A 14533-nucleotide genomic window follows, 5' to 3' on the forward strand; every position below is an offset into this window, starting at 1 on the left:
TCTATATCTGAGTCTCTTCTAGTACGAAAGGACCGAAAAGACGTGGCCCATGTATACACAAGCCACTGCTATAAAATTATGAAGCAAACTTAATAATATCATAGCCTATAAATCTGCTCTAGACAAGAGTTGTTAACGTAGCAAAATCTGGTATTGCAAAAGACCTAAACCCTTTCTATAGAAGTTCAAATCTTCTCGTTAACTTTGAACCTACCTTTAATTATCTCCTCACTCTGCTATATTGCACCAATTCTTCTGGCAGTTGCTTTCCTCACCCTAGTCGAGCGCAAAGTACTCGGCTACATGCAACATCGAAAAGGACCTAATATTGTAGGACCAACAGGCCTTCTACAACCAATTGCTGACGGAATCAAGCTATTTATTAAAGAGCCAATTCGACCATCCACCTCATCCCAAACACTTTTCCTATTAGCTCCAATAATAGCCCTATCCCTAGCAATAATCATTTGAACCCCCATCCCCATACCCGTCTCTCTCTCTGATATAAACCTCGGAGTTATGTTTTTATTAGCTCTCTCAAGCCTCACTGTCTACTCTATTTTAGGGTCAGGTTGAGCCTCAAATTCCAAATACGCCCTAATTGGCGCTTTACGAGCAGTAGCACAAACAATCTCATATGAAGTCACCCTAGCTCTTATCCTTCTCTGCACTATCTTACTATCAGGAAACTTTTCTCTCCAAAACTTTAGCATTACCCAAGAACCCCTATGACTACTTATTCCAGCATGACCTTTAGCCATGATATGGTATATCTCAACCCTAGCAGAGACAAATCGAGCCCCATTTGACCTAACTGAAGGAGAGTCCGAATTAGTTTCAGGATTCAATGTAGAATATGCAGGAGGACCATTCGCCCTGTTCTTTCTTGCCGAATACGCTAATATTCTTATAATAAACACGATTTCTGCCGTAATCTTCCTTGGATCCTCCACCCTCTTTATCCTCACTCTTACCACCTCCTCACTTATACTTAAATCAGCTATCTTATCAATGGTTTTCCTCTGAGTACGAGCATCCTACCCACGATTTCGATATGACCAGTTAATACACCTGGTCTGAAAAAATTTTCTCCCCCTCACCCTGGCACTAACAATCTGGTTTATCTCATTTCCAATCTCACTTCTATTAACCCCACCCATCTCATGGAAACGTGCCTGAAAGCTAAGGACCTCCTTGATAGGGAGAACAATAGGAGTTCAAATCTCCTCGCTTCCTTAGAAAGATAGGAATTGAACCTATAACTGAGAGATCAAAACTCCCTGTAATTCCATTTTACCACTTTCTAGTAAAGTCAGCTAAACAAGCTTTTGGGCCCATACCCCAAACATGTTGGTTAAACCCCCTCCTTTACTAATAAACCCATATGCTCTATCAATAATCGTTTCAAGCCTTGCCCTGGGCACCATCTTAACACTATCAAGTTACCATTGAATTTTAGCCTGAGTCGGGCTTGAAATTAATACGCTAGCAATTATCCCCCTGATAACAAAAACGCCCCACCCCCGAGCCATTGAAGCTGCAACAAAATACTTTCTCACACAAGCCGCAGCATCTGCCCTCATTCTATTCTCTAGCATCCTTAATGCATTTACCATAGGAGAATGGGCTATCAATGTACCCTCTCACCCAATCCCGGCCACCCTCTTATCTATTGCCCTTGCAATAAAACTAGGAGTCGCCCCATTCCACTTCTGATTGCCTGAAGTTCTCCAAGGATCTACACTCCAAACAGGCTTCATCCTATCCACATGGCAAAAATTAGCCCCCATAGCACTTCTCATCCAACTTTCTCAGTCAGTGAACCTCACCCTCATGCTCACCCTAGGCCTCCTATCTACTATTGTCGGAGGGTGAGGCGGCATTAACCAAACTCAAATCCGAAAAGTACTTGCCTTCTCCTCTGTGGCCCACTTAGGTTGAATAGTAGCAATTTTAAAAATCTCCCCTAGCCTAACCCTCTTAAACTTTTCTCTCTACATCCTAATAACATCAACACTCTTTATGACCTTTATCTCCTTAAACACAAAAAACATATACGAGCTATCAACCACCTGATCTAAAACCCCAACCCTCGCAGCACTATCAATGTTATCCCTTCTATCTCTCAGTGGACTCCCACCACTAACAGGATTTTTACCAAAGTGGCTCATTGCCCAAGAAATAATTAAACAAGACATAATTGCATTCGCCCTAATAATTCTCCTGTCGACGCTCCTCAGCCTTTTCTTCTATCTTCGTCTCACATACTCCATATCCCTTACCCTAGCACCTAACCTATCCTCCTCTTCTTTACTCTGATTTAATCCATCAAAAAATATTCTCGCCTCACCAATAATTCTCTCCCTCCTCCTTCTACCCCTTACCCCAACCATCATAGTCATTATTTAGAAACTTAGGATAATTTAGACCAGGAGCCTTCAAAGCCCCAAGTAGAAGTTAGAATCTTCTAGTTTCTGTAAGACTTGCGGGACATTAACCCACATCTTCTGGATGCAAACCAGATACTTTCACTAAGCTAAAGCCTTCTAGAAAGACGGGCCTCGATCCCGCAAGATTTCTGTTAACAGCTAAACGCTCAATCCAGAGAGCTTCATTCTACTTCTCCCGGTTTTAAGAAACGGGAGAAGCCCCGGCAGAACTTCTTCTGCATCTCCAGGCTTGCAATCTGGCGTGTGACACCCCGGAGCCTGATAAGAGGAGGACTTTAACCTCCCTAGGTGGAGCTACAAGCCACCGCCTTACCCTCGGCCATCTTACCCGTGATAATCACCCGCTGACTATTTTCAACCAACCACAAAGATATCGGTACTCTATATCTTATTTTTGGGGCCTGAGCAGGAATAGTAGGAACTGCCCTTAGCCTCCTTATCCGAGCTGAGCTGAGTCAACCAGGCTCCCTCTTGGGCGATGATCAGATCTATAATGTCATTGTTACCGCCCACGCCTTCGTCATAATTTTCTTTATGGTCATGCCCATCCTAATCGGAGGCTTCGGTAACTGACTTGTCCCCCTGATAATTGGGGCCCCTGACATAGCCTTCCCCCGAATGAATAACATAAGCTTTTGATTACTCCCCCCGTCATTTCTACTCCTCTTGGCATCCGCCGGAGTCGAAGCAGGGGCAGGAACCGGCTGAACTGTATACCCCCCTCTGGCTGGGAACCTTGCACACGCAGGCCCATCAGTCGACTTAACCATTTTTTCCCTCCACCTTGCGGGTGTATCATCTATCCTAGGCGCAATTAATTTTATTACAACAACCCTTAACATGAAGCCACCATCAATGACTCAATACCAAACACCCTTATTTGTATGATCCGTCTTGATTACTGCTGTTTTACTCCTACTCTCCCTGCCAGTCCTCGCTGCAGGAATCACTATACTCCTCACTGACCGAAACCTAAACACAACATTCTTTGACCCTGCTGGCGGAGGCGACCCCATCCTCTATCAACACCTCTTTTGATTCTTCGGTCACCCAGAAGTCTACATCCTCATCCTCCCTGGGTTCGGAATTATTTCCCACGTAGTTACATTCTACTCAAGCAAAAAAGAACCATTCGGTTACATAGGAATAGTCTGGGCAATAATGTCTATTGGCCTCCTAGGATTTATTGTCTGAGCCCACCACATGTTTACAACTGACCTTAATGTGGATACACGAGCCTACTTCACTTCGGCCACAATAATTATTGCCATCCCAACAGGGGTAAAAGTTTTCAGCTGACTGGCAACTATACATGGTGGGGTAATCAAATGAGATGCCCCTATGCTATGAGCCCTTGGCTTTATCTTTTTATTCACAGTTGGTGGGTTAACTGGCATTATTCTAGCAAACTCATCTCTAGATATTGTTCTCCATGATACCTACTATGTTGTTGCCCATTTCCACTATGTTTTATCAATAGGAGCTGTATTTGCCATTATGGCTGGGTTTGTTCACTGATTCCCGCTATTCACGGGCTACACTCTCCATGAAACCTGAGCAAAAATCCACTTCGGGGTGATATTTACCGGGGTCAATCTTACCTTCTTCCCTCAACATTTTCTTGGCCTAGCCGGCATGCCCCGACGATATTCAGACTACCCTGACGCATATACACTTTGAAACACCGTATCATCCATTGGCTCCCTAATTTCCCTTGTAGCCGTAATCATCATGATATTCATTATTTGAGAAGCTTTTTCATCCAAACGCCTACTTATTTCTGCAAGCATAACATCAACCAATGTAGAATGACTCTACGGATTTCCCCCTCTTCATCATACCTTTGAGGAAGCTTCTTTTTCCCAAACTAATTAAGTCAAGAAAGGAGGGAATTGAACCCCCATTCACTGGTTTCAAGCCAGGCACATAACCACTCTGTCACTTTCTTAGAGGAATTAGTTAAATTATAACACTGCCTTGTCAAGACAAAATTACAAGTTAAACCCTTGTATTCCTCTAATGGCACACCCACTTCAATTAGGATTCCAAGATGCAGCATCTCCAATCATAGAAGAACTCTTGCACTTCCACGACCATACGCTAATAGCAGTATTTTTAATCAGCACCCTTGTTCTATATATTATCTCCACGCTTATAAGCACTAAACTCTCCAACACAAACACAATTGACGCACAAGAAATTGAAATAGTCTGAACTATTATACCCGCTATTATCTTGATCGTAATTGCTCTCCCATCGCTTCGAATTCTTTATTTAATGGACGAAGTTAGCAACCCAGACGTAACAATTAAGGCTATCGGCCATCAATGATACTGAAGCTATGAATACTCTGACTTTAACGACTTAAGCTTCGACTCCTACATGATCCCCTCCAAAGACCTTCTCCCAGGCCAATTCCGCCTCCTAGAAGTCGATAACCGAATAACCACGCCGGTAGGTATGACCACCCGAACCTTAATCACAGCGGAAGATGTTCTACACTCATGAGCTGTTCCCTCCCTAGGTGTAAAATTAGACGCAATTCCAGGACGTCTAAACCAAACTTCATTCATTATCTCACGACCTGGGGTATACTACGGGCAATGCTCCGAAATCTGCGGAGCTAACCATAGCTTCATACCTATTGTTGTCGAATCTCTACCCATCAAAGAATTCTTAAACTGATCTTCTGCCTCAGTAAACGCCTCATTAAGAAGCTATAGGACCCAGCGACAGCCTTTTAAGCTGTAGATAGGTGACTTCCAACCACCCTTAATGACATGCCACAACTCGACCCAGCCCCATGATTCTTCATTCTATTCTCTGCCTGAATGGTATTTATTCTGATCTCCCCCCTAAAAACCTCTAACTACATCCACCTAAATGACCCATCCCCCAAACCGTTCAAAGGTCTTAATAAACCATGACACTGACCATGACCATAAACCTATTTAGCCAATTCGCCTCACCAACACTTCTTGGAATCCCATTGATTCTTGTCGCCTTTGTTGTCCCATGACTTCTATTCCCAACACCCTGCAATCGATGAACAACTAATCGCCTAGTAACAATTCAATCTTGATTTGTGAAAACTTTCACCAAGCAAATCTTTCTCCCACTAAACACCCCAGGACATAAATGAGCCCTCATTCTCGCATCACTAATAATCTTTCTTCTCGGGATAAACCTCTTAGGGCTTCTTCCCTATACTTTTACTCCAACCACACAACTCTCACTCAACCTCGGACTCGCAATTCCTCTGTGATTAGCCACTGTGGCTATTGGCTTTCGAAACCAGCTTACAGCATCCCTGGGCCACTTCCTGCCAGAAGGGACACCAACCCCTCTTATCCCTATCCTAATTATCATTGAAACTATTAGCCTTTTCATTCGCCCACTAGCCCTAGGAGTACGACTCACTGCCAACTTAACAGCTGGCCACCTGCTTATTCAACTAATCTCAACCGCTACAATAGCACTACTATTTTCAAACCCTGTCGTCTCCTCACTAACCTTTGCCACCCTCCTTCTTCTTACCATGCTAGAAATCGCAGTTGCAATAATCCAAGCATACGTATTTGTTCTCCTACTAAGCCTCTACCTCCAAGAAAACACCTAATGGCACACCAAGCACACGCTTTTCACATAGTAGACCCCAGCCCATGACCACTTACAGGAGCAACAGCTGCCTTTATGCTAACAACTGGCCTGGCAATATGATTTCACTACGGATCAACTTGAATCCTGCTCCTTGGACTCACACTCATACTCTTAACCATATTCCAATGATGACGAGATGTTGTTCGAGAGGGTACATTCCAAGGACACCACACAACCCCAGTGCAAAAAGGCCTTCGTTACGGCATAATTCTATTTATTACCTCAGAAGTTTTCTTTTTTATTGGATTTTTTTGAGCATTCTATAACGCTAGCCTAGCCCCGACTTTTGAAGTTGGAGAATGCTGACCCCCGGCCGGGATTTCCCCACTAAACCCCTTCGAAGTGCCCCTCTTAAACACAGCAGTTCTTCTTGCCTCAGGGGTGACCGTCACCTGAGCCCACCATAGCATCATGCAGGGCAACCGCAAAGAAGCAATCCAATCATTAGCCCTAACCATCGTTTTAGGCCTCTACTTCACAGCCCTGCAAGCCATAGAATACTATGAAGCCCCCTTTACGATTGCAGACGGGATCTACGGCTCAACATTTTTCGTAGCCACGGGGTTCCATGGCCTCCATGTAATTATTGGTTCTCTATTTCTATTAACCTGCCTCTTACGACAAATTAATTTTCACTTTACTGCTCAACATCATTTTGGATTTGAAGCAGCCGCATGATATTGACATTTTGTCGATGTAGTTTGACTCTTCTTATATGTCTCAATTTACTGATGAGGCTCTTATTTTCTTAGTATAATTAGTACTAATGACTTCCAATCATAAAGTCTTGGTTAAACCCCGAGAGAAAATAATGACCCTATTTGTTATTCTTACCCTAGTAATTGTTTCAATTTTGGCCTCCATCAGCTTCTGATTGCCAACCATCAACTCAGACTCAGAAAAACTCTCACCTTATGAGTGCGGCTTCGACCCGCTAGGATCCGCCCGCCTCCCATACTCCATGCGATTCTTCCTAGTCGCCATTCTTTTTCTCCTCTTTGACCTAGAAATCGCCCTTCTCCTCCCCACCCCCTGAGCCGCACAACTTCCCTACCCCACCCTATCTATTCTTCTAGCATCAGTGATCTTAATTCTTTTAACCTTGGGATTTGTCTATGAGTGACTTCAAGGGGGCCTAGAATGAGCTGAGTAAGGAGTTAGTCTAAAAAAGACAGCTGATTTCGGCTCAGCAAATTATGGTTCAACCCCATAGCGCCTTTATGATAACAAACGAATCCTGATTACTCTCCTCCACATTTATGTTAAGCCTTATTGGCCTATCATTTCACCGAGCGCACCTGCTTTCAGCCTTGCTCTGCCTAGAGGGCATGATACTCTCAATCTTCATCGGCCTAGGCCTCTGGGCCCTAAAATTTGCTCTAATCGCCCCCCTAATGTATCCTATTGCCATGCTAACTATATCTGCATGTGAAGCGGGCCTAGGCCTTTCCCTGATAATCGCCACTGCTCGGACCCACGGCTCAGACAATTTAAATACCCTAAACCTCCTGCAATGCTAATAGTTGTTATCCCCCTTGCCACCCTCCTCCTCTCAGCCTGACTGGCCCCCGCAAAGCGGTTGTGAGAAATTATCACAACCCAGTCCTTAATTATTGCTGTTATGTCAACAACCTGGTTAATAACTCAAGAAACTAGCCCATTTTTAAACAACTATTTCACTATTGACGAAATTTCGTCACCACTTCTAGTCTTAACTTGCTGACTCACCGCTCCAACACTCCTGGCTAGCCAAAGTAAATTGTCTAAAGAGCCAATTTCACGACAACGAGCTTATATTTTTACCATTATTATACTTCAAGTCACAACTCTCCTGGCATTTTTAGCAGATAATATAATTTTATTTTTTATTATGTTCGAAGCCACAATAATTCCAACCTTAATTGTAATTACTCGATGAGGTGCCCAAAAAGAACGCATGTTAGCCGGAACTTACCTAATTTTTTACACCTTATTCGGTTCCATGGCCCTTCTCACTGCCCTTTTGTACTTTCACGAAACCTTTGGAACTATATCAATCTCACTAGCAAAATCTTTCTCCGCAAACTACACCCTGTCGACCTGCTCACTGACCTGATGGCTTGCTTGTCTTATTGCCTTCTTAGTCAAAATACCCCTATATGGCGTCCACCTTTGGCTACCTAAGGCGCATGTCGAAGCCCCTATCGCCGGGTCTATGATCTTGGCAGGAACCCTCCTTAAACTAGGCGGGTATGGAATCCTGCGAATAAACGCCTTCATTACTGACTCCTTTACACCCCTGGCCCAACCACTTATTGTCTTCTCCCTATTTGGTGTGCTCCTTTCAGCAATTCTATGCTCCCGTCAAACGGACCTAAAATCCCTAATTGCATTTTCATCCGTAAGTCACATGGGTCTAGTTATTGCCGCATCAATAATTAAGACAGAGTGAAGCATCGCCGGATCAATAGTATTAATGATTTCCCACGGCCTTGTCTCCTCAGCCCTTTTTTGCCTAGCTAACACCTCATATGAACGAACCAACTCCCGCACCTTAATCCTGCTTCAAGGAACCCAAATTATTTTTCCACTAGCTGCAGCATGGTGGCTCCTCGCTACTCTCATAAACCTAGCCCTCCCACCCTCCCCAAACTTCATTGGAGAAATATCAATTTTAACATCACTATTCCAGTGATCCAACATAACACTTACCCTTACAGGGTTAGGCATCATCTTTACAACTGCCTATTCCTTGTACATATTCTGGTCCTCACAACGAGAGCACCTTCCATCCCACTTAAACTACCTACCTCCTACACACACCCGAGAACACATCCTCCTTGCCCTTCACATTCTCCCTGCCCTCCTTCTAATGCTCAAACCTACCCTTATATTCTAAGTGAACATAGTTTATTAAAAATCCTAGCTTGTGATTCTAGAGAAGAGAGCTGACGACTCTCTGTTCACCGAACCTGACCGGATTAACGAGAACTGCTAATTACTCGCCACTGAAGTTCAACTCCTCAGCAGGTTCGCCTCGCAGTAGCTCAAATAATATCTTGAGTACCCGCCATGAGCTTCCCAACAATTGCACTAACATCCTACTTAATCAGCATACTATCCCTTATTGTCCCCCTTCTGAATCCTAACTCAACAGATTTTCACTCAAAGACAAAAACCGCCATTAAAACAGCCTTCCTCGTCTCATTAATCCCTGCCATCTTAATAATTAATGAAAACTCCCAACCTGCCGCAATTTCATGAAAATGATTTAATATTTTAATAACCCCATTCAACCTGACCATTCAACTTGATCAATACTCTATCCTCTTCATTCCAATTGCCCTAATAGTCTCATGGAGCATTATTGAATATTCCCTCTGATACATGCATAATGATATTAAGACCCAACTCTTTTTTAAATATCTTCTTATCTTCTTACTAGCAATAATACTTTTAGTATCAGCTGGGAACTTGCTAATGCTATTTATTGGATGGGAGGGGGTCGGAATTATGTCTTACCTCCTCATCGGCTGATACTTCACGCGAAGCAATGCTGGTGCAGCCGCACTTCAGGCGGTCCTTTATAATCGAATTGGGGATATCGGATTTCTATTTGCCATATTCTGACTAATCTCCTCCTACGATTCTATTGACCTAAACTTTATCTTTTCAATGGAAAGCCCCACCCCCCTTCTTCTAGCCTTCATTATTGCAGCCGCCAGCAAATCAGCTCAATTTGGCCTCCACCCCTGACTTGCTTCCGCTATAGAAGGTCCCACCCCAGTATCTGCCCTACTACACTCCAGCACAATAGTTGTTGCCGGAGTATTTCTTCTCATTCGCATCCACCCCTTAATTAAAGATAATCAAACTGCCCTAACCACCTGCCTATGCTTAGGGGCCATTTCAACTGTATTTGCAGCCACATGTGCCCTGACCCAAAATGACATCAAAAAGATTATTGCCTACTCAACATCAAGTCAACTTGGTCTAATAGTGGTAGCAATTGGCCTAAACATGCCTCACCTAGCGTTTTTCCACATCTGCACCCACGCCTTTTTTAAAGCAATACTATTCTTATGCTCAGGATCCATCATCCACAGCCTAAATGATGAACAGGATATTCGAAAAATGGGGGGCTTACAAAAAACCCTACCATTTACAACCATATGTATAACAATCGGTAGCCTAGCCCTTATGGGAACCCCCTACCTCGCAGGCTTTTTCTCAAAAGACGCAATTATTGAAGCAATCAACACCTCCAACGTAAATGCATGAGCCCTTACACTGACTATTATCGCCACCTCGTTCACAGCTGTGTACAGCTTACGGGTGATCTTCTTTGCATCTTTAGACCACCCTCGATTCCCCCCTACCTCCTCTATCAACGAAAACAACCCCACTATAATTAATCCAATCAAACGTCTTGCCATTGGCAGCATTATTGCTGGCTTTCTGCTAAATCAAGTGATCATCCCATCCTCACCAATAACTATAACAATACCAACCTACCTTAAAATTACTGCAATCGCAGTGACTATCCTAGGCTTCCTCATTGCCCTAGACTTAGCCAACATCTCCTGAACAAAATCACCTAAACAAACTAACACATCCAAGACAATCAACACCTCCTTCTACCCTACCACTATTCATCGGCTCCTCCCCTCCTACGCCATAGACATAAGCCTGCGCATCTCATCTCACTTGATCGATACCCTCTGACTAGAAAAAATTGGACCAAAAGGCCTAGCAGAACTCCAACTGCCCCCAATTATAAAAAATCAAGAAATCCAACGGGGACAAATTAAAACTTACCTCACCATCTTTATCTTCACCGCTATTTTATGCTTAATTGTCTTACGGCTCGCAAGACCCCACCATAATGGCCCCGAACTACCTCTAATACCGCAAATAATGTTAATAATAAAGCTCATCCGACTGCTATCAATACCCCCCCGCCTCAAAAAAATATCATTGCTACCCCATACCAGTCCCCCGCGTAAACCCCGACAGCATCCACCACCTCCACCTGATTATTGACACCGCCTACAACTCATCACACTCCTAACAACACTGTGTACACAACAATGTACGACCAAACGACCCCCCCACCCCAAGCCTCAGGGTACGGCTCGGCCACCAAAGCCGCAGAATAAGCAAAAACTACCATTATTCCACCCAAGTAAACCAAAAACAAGACCAAGCATAAAAAAGAAGCCCCCCCATCTATCAAAATCAAACACCCCGCCCCAGCGGAGCCCACCAACCCTAGGGCAGCATAATAGGGAGATGGGTTAGAAGCCACCGCCAACAGCCCGACAATCAACCCAAGCTCGAATAATACAGTCATAATTCCTACAAGGACTTTAACCTAGACCCACAGTCTGAAAAACTGTTGTTGTATTCAACTATAAGAACTCTAATGGCCCCCGTACTTCGTAAAACTCACCCGCTAGTAAAAATCATTAATAACTCATTTATTGACCTCCCTGCACCAGTTAACCTTTCATCATTATGAAACTTTGGGTCTCTGCTGGGAGTCTGCCTAATTGCCCAAATCGTTACTGGGCTATTCTTAGCAATACACTACACCGCCGACACATCCATAGCCTTCTCATCCGTTGCCCATATCTGCCGAGATGTAAACAACGGCTGGCTGCTTCGCAACCTTCATGCAAATGGCGCCTCATTCTTCTTCATCTGCATCTACCTCCACATCGGACGGGGTATATACTATGGCTCCTTCTTATTCAAAGAAACTTGAAATATTGGTGTCATTCTCCTATTTCTGGTCATAGCTACAGCATTCGTGGGCTACGTCCTTCCATGGGGACAAATATCCTTCTGGGGGGCAACTGTTATTACAAACCTTCTTTCCGCTGCCCCCTATATCGGAACTGAACTTGTTCAGTGAATCTGAGGGGGCTTTTCAGTAGACAACGCAACTCTAACACGATTTTTTACATTTCACTTTATCCTGCCGTTTATTATTGCAGGCGCTTCCATGCTTCACCTTCTATTTTTACATCAAACAGGGTCCTCTAACCCAACAGGCCTTAACCCCAACTTTGACAAGATCCCCTTCCACGCCTATTACTCCTACAAAGATCTCTTCGGCTTCGCAACTATGCTTGCCCTACTTGCCCTACTATCCACTTTCGCCCCCAACCTCTTAGGTGACCCAGACAACTTCACACCAGCTAACCCCTTGGTCACCCCACCACACATCAAGCCAGAATGATACTTCTTGTTCGCCTATGCCATTCTTCGCTCAATTCCGAATAAATTAGGCGGGGTCCTAGCCCTTCTATTCTCCATTATAATCCTCTTCCTCATGCCCTTTCTTCACACCTCCAAACAACGAACCCTCATGTTCCGGCCCCTGGCAAAGCTATTCTTCTGGACACTAGTAGCTAACACCCTAATCCTAACTTGAATTGGGGGGCAACCAGTAGAGGACCCCTTCGTTATGATCGGTCAACTGGCTTCTATCTCCTACTTCTCAATCTTTATCATCTTTATCCCCCTCCTCGGGCTCACAGAAAACAAACTAACCCAACTCAGCAGACCACTCCATGGAAGTTACTGTCCAAATGACAATTACTTAGCGACCTAAATTATTCTCCAACAAACTGCTTAGTCTAACATGTCATTTAATACAGTCACTATACCTCAACAATATTAACCGTCACCGACATGTCTATTTCAATATTACGGTGGCAGTATATGTCCTGCATGCGCGGAGTACATATTATGTATGCATGATAGACATATTATGTATATCGAGCATTCATCTTATATCCCCATGGAAGTTACTGTCCGAATGATAATTACTATCCACCTAAACTTACTATTAATCAACTAACATTTTTTAGAACTTAATCATGCAATTGTAATATATTTAACAATATATATGTATGCTTGAGTACATATTATGTATGTATGAAGGACATATTATGTATAATTGAGCATTAATTTTATTTCCACATGCATATCATTTCCAATGAAATGATTATTTTTACATGTTAAGCGTTACATAAACTAAAAATCAAACTCTTAATTAAGTTATAATCTCATTCTATTGCACGATAGCAAGGAACACTCTTAATGAATAATAGACTTTACTCGTCAATCGAGCCTTCCCTTGGTTTAAGAGTACGAATATCAATTTTATAAAGTTAACCCAATTATACTCCTTATATTATGAATGCCTAATGACATACCATCTATATCTATAGAGCAATCTCAGCCATTTTGACCATTAGCGTGATTTATTTCATTTTATGAAAGACTCCACTGACTCTAAACAAACATAAAGGCTTAACCTATATTCATCCAATTAACTCATGTTCATAGAACTTTGAACTGGACCTTAAAGTCCCAGTCAATACGAATAATACTGATAAAAGAACTTGAATAATAAGCATCCATGGTATACTCATCAAACCATTCAATTAGACAGGACATATAAAGATTTACAACATGAATATCTCTTTCCAATACCCTTAAGACTCATCATCGAGATAGTGTCTAACCACTATCGTACCTTAAAGCGGCCTCAGAGAAGTCAGGGACTTGGTAGATCTTAACCTCCAATGGACCTAACACAAGAGTGGCAGTTGGCCCCCTTCAGGAGGCATCTGACGGAACTGAATCTATGGACTTTAATAGCGTAATCGAGCTCAGAATGAAATCTAAAGAGCCTCCCTCCTTATGAGGTCTGGTACCTTAAAGACCTTAACCTGGCCTTACTTGAAACTGTTTAGCATTGGTGGTTTTTTATTTTTCGGCTTTCACCTGGCATTCCCAAGTGGGGTAATGGCACATTAACAAGGTGGTCCCACTTAATGCAAGCGTGTATATCGAGCATAAAAGAAGGTTAGCATGTAGTGAATGCTAATTAGACATAGCAATTTTTTGACTTTTACATTCCTCCTATTTTCCCCCTGGTGCGTAAATTTTATAGTTTAAAATCACTACACGTGGCCAAAAGCCATCAAATCGCGCTTAACCCTGTTTCATCCGTCGCGGCCCCCCCCCCTCCCCCCACGACAGACCTGCTTCATCACCCGTCTTTTGATTATGAATTTCCCATGGGTTTTTAGCAAAACCCCCCCCCTCCCCCCCCATAGGCTAAACCATTAGTTTTCTTCTGTAACCCCCCGGAACCAGAAGCACTTGATGGCTATCAACACCTATGGGTTTTTAGCAAACCCCCTCCCCCCTTTTTAGGGGGTATCAATTCAAATACACGCGTGCGTATATATATATGTATAAATTTTATACACATATATTATAAACCGTGTCTATCACCTTAAATTTAGTTGAAATCTCCCGTGTTTGTCAGTATTCTTTTAAAACAGAAACACACATATATATATATATATATATGTGTGTGTGCGCACGATACACCTTTACGCCGGAGCATCATATCAAACCAT

At 43.1% G+C, this 14533-nt stretch overlaps 13 protein-coding genes across 13 annotated transcripts, besides 20 other annotated features; 12 read left to right on the forward strand and 1 right to left on the reverse strand. All coding sequences in view use genetic code 2, as the record gives it.

The window, feature by feature from the left end:
* Positions 1-130, forward strand: part of an rRNA (l-rRNA) that runs on past the window's edge.
* A 1-nt stretch (position 131) lies between these two features.
* Positions 132-204, forward strand: a tRNA (tRNA-Leu).
* Positions 205-1165, forward strand: ND1 (the record flags this gene model as incomplete). Its single annotated transcript has 1 exon — positions 205-1165. Coding sequence (YP_778617.1; NADH dehydrogenase subunit 1) is annotated over positions 205-1165 (961 nt in total), but the record flags it as incomplete, so codon positions are not given.
* Positions 1166-1236, forward strand: a tRNA (tRNA-Ile).
* Positions 1236-1306, forward strand: a tRNA (tRNA-Gln).
* Positions 1306-1374, forward strand: a tRNA (tRNA-Met).
* Positions 1375-2409, forward strand: ND2. The gene has a single exon. A coding sequence (YP_778618.1; NADH dehydrogenase subunit 2) covers positions 1375-2409, from the start codon at positions 1375-1377 to the stop codon at positions 2407-2409; it is 1035 nt and encodes a 344-aa protein.
* Positions 2408-2477, forward strand: a tRNA (tRNA-Trp).
* Positions 2478-2546, forward strand: a tRNA (tRNA-Ala).
* Positions 2547-2619, forward strand: a tRNA (tRNA-Asn).
* Positions 2620-2648: an origin of replication (L-strand origin of replication).
* Positions 2645-2710, forward strand: a tRNA (tRNA-Cys).
* Positions 2710-2779, forward strand: a tRNA (tRNA-Tyr).
* A 4-nt stretch (positions 2780-2783) lies between these two features.
* Positions 2784-4325, forward strand: COX1. Its single transcript has one exon. A coding sequence (YP_778619.1; cytochrome c oxidase subunit I) covers positions 2784-4325, from the start codon at positions 2784-2786 to the stop codon at positions 4323-4325; it is 1542 nt and encodes a 513-aa protein.
* A 2-nt stretch (positions 4326-4327) lies between these two features.
* Positions 4328-4398, forward strand: a tRNA (tRNA-Ser).
* A 1-nt stretch (position 4399) lies between these two features.
* Positions 4400-4468, forward strand: a tRNA (tRNA-Asp).
* Position 4469: 1 nt separating this feature from the next.
* Positions 4470-5157, forward strand: COX2. The gene has a single exon. Coding sequence (YP_778620.1; cytochrome c oxidase subunit II) is annotated over positions 4470-5157 (688 nt in total).
* Positions 5158-5229, forward strand: a tRNA (tRNA-Lys).
* Position 5230: 1 nt separating this feature from the next.
* On the forward strand, positions 5231-5395 carry ATP8. Its single transcript has one exon. A coding sequence (YP_778621.1; ATP synthase F0 subunit 8) covers positions 5231-5395, from the start codon at positions 5231-5233 to the stop codon at positions 5393-5395; it is 165 nt and encodes a 54-aa protein.
* On the forward strand, positions 5386-6069 carry ATP6. The gene has a single exon. A coding sequence (YP_778622.1; ATP synthase F0 subunit 6) covers positions 5386-6069, from the start codon at positions 5386-5388 to the stop codon at positions 6067-6069; it is 684 nt and encodes a 227-aa protein.
* COX3 lies at positions 6069-6852 on the forward strand. Its single transcript has one exon. Coding sequence (YP_778623.1; cytochrome c oxidase subunit III) is annotated over positions 6069-6852 (784 nt in total).
* Positions 6853-6921, forward strand: a tRNA (tRNA-Gly).
* Positions 6922-7263, forward strand: ND3. The gene has a single exon. A coding sequence (YP_778624.1; NADH dehydrogenase subunit 3) covers positions 6922-7263, from the start codon at positions 6922-6924 to the stop codon at positions 7261-7263; it is 342 nt and encodes a 113-aa protein.
* Positions 7262-7330, forward strand: a tRNA (tRNA-Arg).
* Positions 7331-7630, forward strand: ND4L. The gene has a single exon. A coding sequence (YP_778625.1; NADH dehydrogenase subunit 4L) covers positions 7331-7630, from the start codon at positions 7331-7333 to the stop codon at positions 7628-7630; it is 300 nt and encodes a 99-aa protein.
* On the forward strand, positions 7624-8988 carry ND4. Its single transcript has one exon. A coding sequence (YP_778626.1; NADH dehydrogenase subunit 4) covers positions 7624-8988, from the start codon at positions 7624-7626 to the stop codon at positions 8986-8988; it is 1365 nt and encodes a 454-aa protein.
* Positions 8989-9057, forward strand: a tRNA (tRNA-His).
* Positions 9058-9124, forward strand: a tRNA (tRNA-Ser).
* Positions 9125-9161: 37 nt separating this feature from the next.
* ND5 lies at positions 9162-10950 on the forward strand. Its single transcript has one exon. Coding sequence (YP_778627.1; NADH dehydrogenase subunit 5) is annotated over positions 9162-10950 (1789 nt in total).
* Positions 10948-11442, reverse strand: ND6. The gene has a single exon. A coding sequence (YP_778628.1; NADH dehydrogenase subunit 6) covers positions 10948-11442, from the start codon at positions 11440-11442 to the stop codon at positions 10948-10950; it is 495 nt and encodes a 164-aa protein.
* Positions 11443-11510, forward strand: a tRNA (tRNA-Glu).
* Positions 11511-11514: 4 nt separating this feature from the next.
* Positions 11515-12660, forward strand: CYTB. The gene has a single exon. A coding sequence (YP_778629.1; cytochrome b) covers positions 11515-12660, from the start codon at positions 11515-11517 to the stop codon at positions 12658-12660; it is 1146 nt and encodes a 381-aa protein.
* Position 12661: 1 nt separating this feature from the next.
* Positions 12662-14533: a D loop.

This window comes from Bufo gargarizans, mitochondrion (genome assembly GCF_014858855.1).
Source record: "Bufo gargarizans mitochondrion, complete genome".
In the NCBI taxonomy this organism is placed as follows: domain Eukaryota; kingdom Metazoa; phylum Chordata; class Amphibia; order Anura; family Bufonidae; genus Bufo; species Bufo gargarizans.